Source organism: Acomys minous (genome assembly GCF_964271855.1).
Source record: "Acomys minous genome assembly, chromosome: 13".
Lineage (NCBI taxonomy): Eukaryota > Metazoa > Chordata > Mammalia > Rodentia > Muridae > Acomys > Acomys minous.
In genome coordinates this window covers 95,579,291-95,592,945 of record NC_140495.1, presented here as the reverse complement: position 1 = coordinate 95,592,945, position 13,655 = coordinate 95,579,291, and the positions used below count along the sequence as shown (strand labels likewise).

General features: G+C 41.0%; 1 protein-coding gene and 1 long non-coding RNA gene across 4 annotated transcripts in view; one reads left to right on the top strand and one right to left on the bottom strand.

Annotated features, from left to right (window-relative positions):
* Nucleotides 1-9,785, bottom strand: part of LOC311581904 — a 77,018-nt gene extending 67,233 nt beyond the window's left edge. For both annotated transcript variants that reach the window (XR_014773924.1, XR_014773925.1), the window contains exon 1: nt 9,642-9,785. This is a non-coding gene — a long non-coding RNA (uncharacterized lncRNA). The remainder of the gene's footprint in view (nt 1-9,641) is intronic.
* CABCOCO1 (ciliary associated calcium binding coiled-coil 1) overlaps nt 1-13,655 on the top strand; it is a 104,087-nt gene that overhangs the window by 72,272 nt on the left and 18,160 nt on the right. Inside the window, exon 6 of one of the 2 annotated variants that reach the window (XM_084754444.1) lies at nt 1,339-1,498. The exons of the other annotated variant lie outside the window; for it this stretch is intronic. Within the exon in view, the coding sequence (XP_084610570.1) occupies nt 1,339-1,359 (21 nt within the window). The 3' untranslated portion in view covers nt 1,360-1,498. Of the gene's footprint in view, nt 1-1,338; nt 1,499-13,655 lie in introns of those variants that run through there. 2 annotated transcript variants of the gene reach the window in all.

Below are 13,655 nucleotides of genomic sequence, written 5' to 3'. Positions count from 1 at the left end.
GACATATTTACATTAATGCAATATTTATATAATGTAAACATCTGTGAAATAATCATTTGACCCCCCCCCAAGGGGTCACGACCCACAGGTGAGAACCACCTCACTAGACCCTAATGGAAATTCTCTTTAAGAAGGAAAGGAGGTGCCTTAACAGTGCTCAGGGGGACACAAGAAAAATATAGGCAGCATTTGACTTTAAAATACAATGGATTTTTTTTTTGCTCTTCATGTAAATCTCTTTAAATCTGTCTCCTGCAAATGGAAATGGGAAAACACTGGATTTTCAAAGTCTAAACGTCAGTAATTACAGACTATTAGGTAACTGCAGAGCTCAGAACTTGAGAAGTGAGCTCAGCTCTGTCTGAAGCCTTAGCCCCGATCAAGAGATTAAGAGCAAGCGCATCCACACTAGAACTGTAGGACAAACAGAAATCCTCAAAACAGAAATAGCATAAGAAAACGTGTGGCGGGAGTACAGCTTCCTTTAGCAAAAATGCCTTAATTAGTAGGACCATATTAGATTAGAAGCCTAATTGAGAAATTCAACCTACCAACCTACCCTTCCCCCTCCCAAAAAAAAAAAAAACAAACTCAGAAAAAAGACATTAGGGGGCTACAGGGTTGAGATAAATTATGTTCAATGCATAACATACACTTGTATGAAGATATTGTGTATAATCCAGGGCTGTATATATTGAACACACATGATTAAAATTAAAATAAATAAATAATGACAAAAAGTAGGTGAAGAAATTTTAGTGCTGGGCATCTTTTGCCTTCTGGGTTTAAAAAAACAAAAATTCTAGAAAAAACGATATTTGCCAACAGGGGTGATATCCAAGACATAATACATCAGACTTCAAATAAATAAGATAAAATAGGTTTCCTCAAGGAGATTCATCACAACCTTCACACCATCCCATACTTTAGGGTGTGCCTTCTTCTGGAAAGGTCACCATCAAAGAGATGATGTCCTAGAGCCCATGCTAGACCCCCGGATAATAAAGCAACCTCTGTCAATTTGGTCTGGACAATGTCTCAAAAGTGAAATTGTCTAAAACTGGGTAACTGTGATCCTTAAATACTGAGCCTACGTCTCTGGCCAGCCCAACCAGCCTCGGGTTGTTGCAATCTCTCCTTTCCGATGGCACTAAGTCTCCACACCTGCCTTCTCGGAGATCCCCACTGTCCTCTTCAAACAGCAAAGGCCTTCTTTCCAGTGCACAAGATTCAGCTGGAAATGTTCATGTTGTTTTATCACCGACATCCCTTGGGGGGAAAGTTTGTTTATTCCTAAATTACTTTTCCTCTCTCTGCTTTTCCTGTCACGTGACCTAGAACAAAACCTACTCTGGATGAGAGAGTCAGAGAAGCAAAAGAAAGAAAAAAAAAGCGTGGGGAGCCTGGGCTCAGACCTGACTCCTGAAGTTATTTTCCCTGAAGGCACTGGAAGCCTTGTGGTTTGATGTCCTACCAGGGGGTCCCTGTGCTGTCTGCAAAACCGGGTCACTGGCTTGCGTTCCATGGAGCACAATGAAAAAGAAAAGTATTGACAGGGGTCACAGCACTTACTGTAGGCAGTGGCTTAACACCTTTAGCTTCTGGCTGACAAAAAACAAAAAAACCAAAAAAAAAAAAAACAGTCAATTAACTAAATTTAAATTGTAATCTGCTGCAGCTGGGCATGACTGGCTAAAATAAGTCTTCCTACCACCCCCTTCTCTGGTGATATAGGAAGATAGGAGCTATGGTTTATTACTTCACAGTTGGGGACACAGAGGACAACATCTGGTGGTCCAGTCTAGGTACTGTCTCTCAGCGTCCGTCCGTTTCCTGCTTTCTTAGTCACAGAAGACAGTTAGCAGGATGGAGAGTAAGTGAAACAGAGGCCACGTGACCTACCGGGTTTTGCAGCTTTGGGATGGTTTGCTATTGTTGTTTGGTGGGAAAGATTGATGGCTGGTGGGGGCTGGGAGGTGGGAGGTAAGTTTCGTATTGTTTTATTTTTACTTGTCTATCTTTCTGTCAAGAATGTGAAAGAGATACCTGAAAGCCGAGCAGTCATTCTGGGTTGGTCTTTAAACTAGAGGCAGGCAGAGGAGCGCCTGGAAAGAGACTAGGTTCCCCAAAGCCGAGCCACCTTGGTGCCTTTGAACGGTTTTCTTCCTGAAGACAAGATAAAATATTGGTTCCTGAAAGTCTCCTGGAAGTTAGAGTTTTCTGTCACTTTAGGAACTAAATACTTTCCAAATACACCAAAGTCACTATGCTATTAACAAACACAGCGACCCTTTCCTACCCTGTGTGTGTGTGTGTGTGTGTGTTCTACATGCATATGTGTACACAAATGATGTCCTGTGCATTTATAGAGGGCGAGGAGGATACCACGTGCTTCGGTCTATCATGCTCAGCTTTAGACCCTGGCGACAGGGTCTCTAGCAAACCCCTGGAACCCCCCTGTCTCAGCGCCCACACTGTTGTGGTGACAGACACATGAGGCCTTTCCTGGCATTCATGCAGTTGCTAGAGTGCGAACTCAGATCCTCACGACTACACAGTAAGCACTCTTACCTTCCGAGCCACTTCTCCTGTCTCCACAGCTTTTCATGTTTCATTATTCTAAAATTTTGGTTAGAAGCTCAGAATCAAAGCATTGGTTGTATATTCTTCTCCCTCAGAATATTTTTTTCCTGAAATCTTGGCTGTAGCTCAGTAGCAGAGAGCCTGCCTAACATTCACTAAGCCCTGGATCTCATCTCCAGCAATCCCTACCACGCCAAAACTGGATAAGTTTTTGTATTACCCTAGCAGAAAATTATTTTAATAAATGCTATGTTATATTTTAACTGCATTGGAAAATAAATTATGTAGTAGTTTAAGCCTTCTTACAAATTATGTACAGTAAAACTCTATTAATTTAAATCCAAATCATTTTCAATTGTAGGCAATCAGCCTGACTACAGAGATAATAAACTCTGGTCTATAAAACAATAAAGACAATTGCAATTTAGATACTACTACATAGAGGCAGTTTAATTTCACGGGTATGGGAAAAGAAAACTGTATCATATGTAGCGTGTGCCCTCACACTCGTGCACACATACAAACACACACACACAAACACACACACATACACACATACACACACATACACATACACACATACACACACACAAACACACACACATACACATAAACACATACACATACATACACACACATACACACACACACACACATATACACACATACACATACACACATACACACATATACACACATACACACACACACACACACACACACACACACACACACACACTTATAGATGCCACAAGACCTCTATTCTTCGGTTGCACATTTATGTTCTCACTCTCTTAATAAGATCAAATTTGAATCTGGCAACATTTGCTGTTTATATGCAAATGGCTATTGCTAATTATAAATGGTGTTCGTTTCTGTTCTGTCTTTTTGTTCTTCTAAGTCATTAAAGTAGCCTCCAGAACATCTACTCTTAACGCTTTATGAGTCACCACAGTTACTCTAGCAATCTCTTTCAGCAGAGGTTACAGAAGAAGCAGAGTCCTACAGAAATCAATAACAATTCTGAATTCTTTGAAGGCTAGTATGTATGCACCAGGAAGTTAATTCATGGCAAGCAGTGGGTACCTTTGGTTTTGCAAATCTTGCTTGAGGATGAAATCATCCCCCTTGAAAACATACACTGTCTATTTAGAAAACATCCCACACTCAACACTGCCATCAGATCACAACTGGCTTACCAGGCCAACTCATCCAAATCCATCTATTTGGTAAATATAAAAGTAGCCTTAGTTTGTAGGGGAAGGGAACTCAAGTTAAAATTCTGTCTGTGGTAAAAAGCACTACTGACAGCACTTTAGCTTGTAGATTTTGAGTGTGAGACTGTCATAAGAGTGGAATTTTGAGGGAAGTAACTTGGCTCTGATGCACACAACATTTTGAAGTAGAAGCCATTAGGGACAGAGAGACTAATTAGCCAGATAAGAAAGGGGGGAATTACAAAACATGGCTAGGGTTTGGCTATAAGGATGGAAAGGTAGAGACAACTGTTCTACTGTAAAGAAACTTTGATGCCAAATTTAATGACCACTAGGGCGATGGTTTCCAAACCTGTGGGTCACCTTTCACAGAGGTCACCCAGGACCATCAGAAATACCAGCTAGGAAAATTACAGTCATGAAGTAGCAAAGGAAATAATTTTATGGTGGGGGGGGGGGTCACCACAACATGAGGAACTGTATTAAAGGGCCATAGCATTAAGGAGGTGGGGATCCTTGATCTAGGACCTCAAGATGAATCAAAGCCGGCACAGTTCTGAGGAACAGGGAGGTCAAATGAGTAATTACCTAAAAGAGTGATTATGCCATCAACATAATTAGTAAAAATCACTTTTTTCATAATGCTGAGAGAAGTTGCGATGGAAAGAGTTTAGTGTTAACTACATTAAGATCAATATATGGAGAGTGCGGCATATAAGCGTTGAGTCCTACAGACAATTAGTGACCCAAGGCCAGAGAAGCATAGTGGAAAGGCTGTTGATTCACCGTGAGGCAGAGGACTTGTACAGTAAACTTTCTGCAGCCATCTTTGTACAGGATTCTCCTACCATCCACTGTGACATCGTTGTACAAAGGTGGTGCCAGGTCCGAGGTCACATTGCAGTGTGAATGTATACTTTTGTGGCCAGGCTCTGGACATACATGAACAGTGGAGGAGAAACTAGCTCCAAGATGCATGAAACCAGAAGCTGGCATGTGGAAAATTCTTCTAAGCATCAGCTGCGTGAAAAGCCAGTCAAGTTCTACTATGAGTTTAAATGACATTTTAAGAACTCTAAAATATATTTTTGAAGACTTGGAATAAAAACCAAAGTGCAAATGAAATGCAAACATTTGATTCAATACATTTTGAGTATACCATTTTAACTGTAATTTGGACAGACTTTTGGAATGTTTTAGTTCAACAAGTGAGAAATGATTACCTCCTGACTTGGATCTCCATGCAAGACATCTTTTGTCATCTGAAAATTGGTTTACTAAAAAAAAAAGAAAAAAGAAAAAAAAAAAGAAAAAGAAAAAGAAAAAAAAACAGTGGAGGAAAAAAATCATCATACAATCATGAGAGATGAAGCAAGAGTATTAAAAATCATAACAAGTTCTTCTAACAAAAAAAAAAAAACCCTAACGTGCGATTTCCCCCAAATTCAGATCATGGGGGAAAAACCAGTAAAAGATGCTAAGCACCAGTGGGCAGGCTTCTAGAGTGTTTAACATCATTAAGGGAGAAGAGGAGCTCACGTGGCAGCGCTGGAGAAGCCATTTAAATTTCTTACATTTTAGTGAAAAGAATCCTAGTATCTACTAAGATCACTTGACATGCATGACGTGCCTCCCCAGTGAGGGCATCAGCACAAAATTGGATAATGGCTGTCATTCACTCAAGAATAAAGAACATCTCAAATTGTCCCTTACATAAAAGAAACTGATCAGAACCTTAAATCTGTGGCCCACATCTGAAGGAAACTTGCTAATGTCTGCTGATAGTTTGCGTCAATCCTAAAATGCACTGGTTATTACCAGTGAGAACTTCTGAGGCTGAAATGGCCCTAAACCATCCGTGATTAAAAGCATTTCTACTAACCAGGATAGAGGAACAATTGAATATTTTGTCTATGAAAAACATTGCAGTATTGCTGTGTCTGGAGAGCTGGTCAGAGTCTGAAGCTAAAAAACTACAAAAATGCAGTATTAGATATGGATAGGGTCATTGACACATTTAATTTAATCGGTAGTTTTGCATTTTTAAGATTTGTTAGCTTTCTGTTATTTTGTTTTTCTGTGTGCTCACATTTGGAAAATCTACATACTGTGGCTTGAAATAAGGGTCCCCTGAGGGTGTAAGTGCCAAAGTCTTGGTCCCTGGAATGCTGCTCCTGGGATGTGACAAAGCCTTCAGGAAGAAGGGTCAGGGAGGGGTTGCTTCAGCAGGCGGGGATCTTGCAGGAGAGCCTTCAGTCAGCAGAGGCACACCCTTGAGAAGGGGTCCGTGTGGGCCTGGTTCCTTTGTCTTCCTATCTTTGCTTCCTGGCCAAGAGGGGAATAACTCTTCTCCACTGTGATGTGCCAACTCACTTTATTACAGGCCTGAAGCCATGGTGCCACTGGTCAGTCATGGACTAGAACGTTCCACAGCTGTGAGCTGAAATAAACATGAGCACACAAGCACAGACATACACACAGCACGTGCACACACACACACACACACACACACACACACACACACATACACACACACACACACCATTCACCTTTGTGTAGACTTTGATGACAACCTTTTTGTGACCCTTGCATAGTCTGCTTTGGGTGTTCTTGTCCATGGCTGCCTGAGGAAAAGAGGAAGAGCAAATGTTACCTTGGTGACAGCTGTGATTTCAGTATCTTGGAACAAAATGGAGGCCCAAAAGGTTGAAAGAAGTTATTTTAGATATAGTAGTCCAAAGTGGCCCTAGAAGGACTTATGGATCAACTGGTGCATAAGTGAAGAAAGAGGATCAAAGAAGCTTCTCAGGGCTGAGTTTGACAGCTGCATGGCTGTCAACGCTACGACCTAGAGCAATGGGCTGCACATGCTTATGGGAAGCAAAGCAAAGTGGGTTGTTTTGTTTGCAGCTTGTCAAGTGCGTGTTTTCCCCTCTGCCTTGCCTCACCCCCCACAATGCTGGCCTGTGAGACACTAGAGTCCCCACAGCATTAGACTACGAGCACAGTGAAGGCAAGACTGACTGCTTCGAATTTGTTGAATGGAACCTAAGATTTATTTACAGTTGAAATTAAACCCATGCACCGTGTCAACCGTATATGAGATGCTCTACTATTGAAGAGATCAAAGCTCTTTAACAACAACAAAAAATTAACATGGATAAGAGCCCAGATTGAGGAAAAAGACACCAGAATTAGCACCTTGGTTTCTGTCCCTTGTTATCTGGGAGCCTTGCAAATAGCAACGTAGCTTCTCAGAGCCTCTTGCTCCTCACCCAGAGATGAGAATGAACACATGCCTAGGATTATCATAAGGTAAAAAATAAAATAATGCGTGTGAAATTTTTATCACGGTGTCCAGCACACACACACACACACACACACACACACACACACACACACGCGCGCGCGCGCGCTTAATAAAGGTTAGAATGCACTTGCGTTTGGTTGCCTGTTCTGGCACGTGTAAGACCTTCAGCACGGATAGCACAAAATCAGTGTACTGGAAAATGTGAAGGGAGAGAAGCCACATTGTGAGCATAAGAACATATCTTAAATAATTTCAGGACAAGATAATGGGTTTCTTCATTCTTGCAGTCCTAAGGGGAGAGGGGGAGGACTAACAGGCACTGTGGGCAAAAATAGAATGAATTTACCCAGTTCTTTAGTGCACTATTTAACCTCTGCTTTCTTAATCATATGCACAGCAGGGGAAAGGATGTGCTAAAACAATTCATGTGTCATGAACAAAGCAGCCACAGATTTTAGCTCAAAAATCACACTAGGAAAACCACCAGTTGGAAGTAAAGTAATAAGGCCAAATTTATTTTCTTAATTGAGTCTTGAGTTACAAGCAACCCTTTAATTACATTAATCAAGAGGCTTCCTCTCAGCAAATGATGAGGGAAATGCATTGTTCGAACTTTTGCTAAATTCATTTCTAAAAATTGCTGGATATTATTCAAACATATGGAAAATAGGCCCCTTGATTTATTTTTCTTCTGGGTGTTTTTTTTTTTCCCCTCTATCTTTTCATTGTAGCCATAACAAAAGAGAAACACACACTAACTTGTAGGCATGGTGGTAAGTCACATTTGAAGCATTTAAAACATTTACATTTTCGTGTTGTTAAATGTTAGCAGGCCTTGACTAGACTAAATTCCTTTGTTGTTGTTAAACTCTTACAGCATCTTTTTTTCATTGTTCCAATTTTGGAATTTTTGATGTAGTTCCAAGAAAATTGCCTCTGCTGATTACATGACCAGAAGACCACTTACCTATGTGTAAGAGGTGAAAAAACCTAAGGGTTATGGGCAATCAAATGAGTTTTCCCAAAGGTCATGTGACTATTAGATGTCAGAGCTTGGCCTGGACCCAGGCCTGATGGCTTTATCTCTCTGCAACTCTGTGTAAGTCCTGTGCTCTGGAATGTTCTTCTTCTGTGTCTATTTCTCAATGTGTGCTGTCACCTCCCCTGTTGGTCGGCTGTCTTTCACCCTATCCAACCCTGTATTCACACTCTTCCTCACCCTGACTCAACTTGGGCATCCTCTGCTCACCCATCCTCCTTGAATCCTTGGCTTTCTGCTCTCCTCTGCCAACGAATAGCTGTGTTTCTAGGATGGTCTTCATACTCTTTGAGTAATTTTTCTCCCTTGTCACCCTTAACCTCACTGAATACCCACACACTGAGCTGTGACCTCTTTGAAAGTAAGAATTGGGGCCGGAGAGATGGCTCAGAGGTTAAGAGTACTGGCTGCTCTTCCAAAGGTCCTGAGTTCAACTCCCAGCAACCACATGGTGGCTCACAACCATTTATAATGAGATCTGGTGCCCTCTTCTGGCTTGTAGTTGTGCATGCAGGAGAAACATGTATACATAATAAAGAAATCTTTCATCTAGAGTCCCAATAGGATGTTCTCCCCTCTAGAAATGAGAGGATATAAGGGAGGGGATAACCATTGAGATGTAATATGAATAAATTAATAAAATAAAATTTTTAAAAAATTTAAAAAAATAAAAATAAAGAAATCTTGAGAAAGAAAGAAAGAAGGAAAGGAAGGAAGGAAGGAAAGAAGGAAGGAAGGAAGGAAAGGAAGGAAGGAAGGAAGGAAAAGAAAGAGAAACTGTATTGTCCATTGCTGAGTCCCAGACCTGGGTGTCGTGGCCAGTAAAGACATCTGGAAAATGACAAAATGACTGAGAAGCTTTGTTTGAGAGAGGTCCTTGTTATGTAGCTGAAGGTCGCGTTAGGCTAACAATCCTCTTGTCTCAGACTCCTTGGTGCTAGTATTATAAGTATATGCTGACACACTAGCCATAAATACATTTGAAAAATATGGAGCTCCTTTTTTTTTTCTGTAAAAGGAGAATATATTTAAGAAAGCCTTTTAAAAAATGCTTCAAGTTGGACACAACCTTTGAAGTCCCATGGGACCGACAGAGGTGGGAAAGGGGAATGTTAGCATTTGAAGTCTTGAATTGAAATGTTCACATTTTAACACCATATCAGGAAATATGAAAAAAATCATATTTTGTATTTATGTCATTGACAGTCACACTTTGAGAATGAGATAAAAATAATATCTCAAGTTAAGGCCTTTAAGAGTGCATATTAAACATCTTCTATTTTCCAGCCTTTAAAAACTATTGTTGCCATATCATATCCGTGGTGTCCAATCAAGCCTGAGAAATAGGGCGCTGCCTTATCAACCTCATCAAGCAACTCAGAAACAATTTCTTTGATCAAGTATTTTATAAACAAAACTGGTCTGAGACAGGTGTTGTTTCTCAGATAACCACACACATTTTTAGTTCAAGATGAAACAGAATTAGTCTTACTGTAAATGGTGGGCGTGTGCTACACCTGCAAATCAGCCTTTTGCACAGTAGGAGATGCTAAAGAGCCAGAGCCACTGTCTTCAAAAGGAGAAACCATCACCTGCTTTCTCACATCTCCACAGCATCCCTTGATCACCATGGAGATCATCTGAAAAAAAAAAAAAAGCAAAGCAAGCAAGCAGACAAACAAACAAAAACAAAAATCTTACACATAAAGAATGAGTCTCAGGAAGTAAATGAGATCAATATCTCAAAAACAAAACAAAACAAAACACATGAAAAATACTTTGACTAGGAAGTGAGGCAGCATTAATTTTCATCCTAAATGCTCACCTTCATTCTGTAAACTTACATTTTAGGAAGATTTTCTATTTGAGGCTCTTTTCTGGGATGAATACGTAGTCCTTTGAAAGTGTAGCAACATTTAGGTGCTGATCCTGCATCTAAAGAGTCAGTCATTTACTGTGGACAGCTGTTGAGGAAAAGGACTATCTATTTAAGTGTCAATAGTTACCAGGATCTGAATTTGTGTTTTTTGTTTTGTTTTGTTTTGTTTGTGTATATCTAGCTGTCAAATGTGTTTTCCATAATCTATCACCAATTCTGCTAAGTATAAGCATTTTAAGTAAAAAATTACTATTAGCCAACACAATATTTCTCCTGTTCTCTATAATCAAAGAAATACGTACCAGAAACTAACAGTTATTCACAAATTCCCTAAGAGACAAATCTGGTTTTGACACATTTTTATTTTCTAAGTGGTTTGTTGCTATTCATTTCTTTGGCTTCGGGTCAGATTGTGATAAAAAGCTGCCTGACAAAGGCGTCCCCCAGAACCCATGATGGCTTTTCCCTTCCTGTTCTCATCTGTGGCTATCTCTGACTGGCACATTACTCCACTGTCACTTACATAAAGGGTGGAATAACCCAGTGGCCCTCAACAGTAGCCATTTTGATTACATTTGTGTTATAATTGATTGTACAGATGTTTGTTTCTCTAGCCTTCTAACAAAATCTCTAGATCTCTACACCATACCCCCTGTGAGGACAAATCTTGCTTATATCATATCTAATACATGACAAATGCCTAGATCATGTCTACATATTACTGTGTTTAGTACTATGTATAGTGGAGAAATTACTACCAGAGTACGGGGGCCTAGCACAGTTTCAATTTGACATTAACATACATGTGCATGTGCAGGCACATACACATACAAACACATACACACACAAACACATACACACACACACCACACCACACCACACCACACCACACCACACCACACCAAAAAATAAACAAATAAGATAAAACAGAAGCAAGAAATAGTTTTTGAAGGGATGCAACAGGCGCTGGTGAGATGGCTCAGTGGTTAGAGTGTTTGTTTGCTACTCAATCCTAAGGAATGGAATTTGGGTCTTAGAACCCACGTGCACAACTCATAAATCCCTGTAACTCTACCTCCAAGGGATCTGACCCACCTCTCTTCTGGCCTCCTTGGGCACTGCACTCACATGTGCACATGCACACAGACACACACACACACAGACACACACACACACACACACACACACACACAAACATAAATAAAATAAATCTTAAAAATAAAACCAAGGGAGCAGTGGGTATTGTCCATTAATGAATGTCTTAAAGACCGCTCAAGCACCATACCATGGGTGTGTCAAAACAAAGCCAGGTTACTATACCCCAGCAACGCTACATGGAGAGTGTACGGAGTCCAGGCCTGTGCTCCACGGCTCACGCCAGCAACATTAGCCCTTCACTTATGCCAGCCCTACACTTCAGTCTCGTTTAAGAATTATAACAGCAAAATAATAATAAAGCCTTGCTTATTTAAGAGGGCTGTCTTGCTGGTACACTGAGACCAGTAGAGCTCCATAGGGCTCAATTTCCACTCTCTTCACTGAATTAAAGGCAGTCACTTAACGTGATTCACTTCCACCTAGTTCTGGATTTTAATCATATGACGCACGTGTTTTACATTCCTTATAGAAGCAACTCGGTTAAAACCTTGTCGTTGTCTCTTACGAGGCTCACCTGGTCTTGAGTTCCCAGACTGTCTGTGAATGGGACCCGCCTTCTGTGCAGGGAACATTTGCAATCTCTCAGGACTGGTTCTGGGCCCGTGGATTACAAGTTTACAGTGTCAGCCCTGTGAAGTAAAGCTTCGTTGTAGATCAGGTTGCTATGCAATTATTTCCCAGTCATAGCCTCTAAATCAGGCTTGGCCTCCAGCAACCGGAAGCTTCCACACAGCACGCAAAGCACCAAGGTTTTGCATTAACTGTGCTGTGCAATGCGGCACCTAGAACAGCGTGCCATTCCTGCTGCCCACAGCTTGGAGAAGAAATGTTCCTGTCACTGGAACCTATTTAAGGGTTAGTCTGCATTCTCACTCTTTTCCCCCCTGCGGAGCTATTCTGTATTTATGTTGAAATAATATAGAAAATGAATCTAAATAGAAACACTCCTCATGCCTTACCTCTCTGTCAAACAACAACAACAACAACAACAAACATAATTTACAATAAATTATCACGGCAGTTGTTGGTGCAGGCAGCTCCGCTCTGTGATCTCACACGTAAGCTCGCGAGATGGCACTTCAGAGAAGGTAATCCGTGTAAGGTACCTCTAGAGGTGATTAAATCTGACAGATGCCGAGGGAATGGTGAAATGCAGAGGCAAGCCTGCAGACACCTTAGAAAATTCTCGTTAAAATAATAAAGCGTCTTACGTAGCGATAGGAAAAAAAAAATTGGCTCCGCTAAAAGAGTGAATCAGTTACAATGTTACACTTTCGTGTCTGAGACCAAAGGAAAAAATTGTTCGCCAATAAGCAAATAGATGAGCCAATTACCACAAAATAGACTGTACAGAAAAGTGATTTAGAGATATGGAATATTATCTTCCCAGAAGTCCATATTTACACATTACACCGTCCAGCCCAATGAGAATAAAGAAGTGCGCTACACACAGGAAGCTAAAGAAATGGAGTGTGTCTTTTCATAACATTTTGATAGGCTCCCTGCTCCCCAAAATACACCTTAAACACCAGCTCCTTCAGAAGTAAAGCCTTTCCCACTCTCCTCCCCCGGCAGTGATGCTGATCAGATGGCTGGTGTTTACAGCAAGACTCACAATCAGAGATATGTTAAGGCTTAATTGCAGACTGTATAATTAGATTAACCCAATTAATGAGATAGCTCGGTTTCACAATGCACCTTTATTATTTGAATGGCTTTTCGTCCCGGTTTCTTATTTCTGGCAGGGGAATCTTGAAACAGTCGCTTTGTCCTTCCTCGGTTTTGGTTACCGCAGCAATGTTAGCTTTTTTTCCCCAGATTGATAGGGCAATGTGTGGAAGCAGCCTATTACAAGATATGCTGTTTACTGGTGTTCTTACATAAATATAAGTGCCCAATGCACAGAGTTGGTTTGTAAGTACCAGCAAGTTCCTTGAATGGAGTAAACTGACATGGACCAGATTCCACGGCCATAATGTTCACACAGAGTGAAAAACCAGAAAGACTTTCTAGGGTCTTCCAGACCCATAAGTCCCACACTGGGAGAGCAGGCTCCTGTAGTCACAAGAAGAAATTTTAAAAATGAGTGAGCAACCCTGGATTTTCCAATAAGAAGCAGCCTGAGTCCAGGATGTGGATAGAGTTCAGGAGGGGGAAATCTTTCTTTTTTTTTTTTCATTAATTAATTAATTAATTTAGTTTACATCCTAATGGAAGCTCCCCTTCTGTCCTGGCCTCCCACTCCCTCCCTCTCTCCTTCCCTCTCCCCCTCCCCCATCCCTTTCTTCTGGGAAAAGGGAGGCCTCCTACAGATAGCAACACATCTTGGCATATCAAGTTGCGGTAGGACTAGGCACATCTCCTATTGAGGCTACACAAGGCAGCACAGCTAGGGAAAAGGGATCCAAAGGCAGGCAACAGAGTCAGAGACGGCCACTGGGGCTGAATCTTAAAACTCTCATCTTTCAT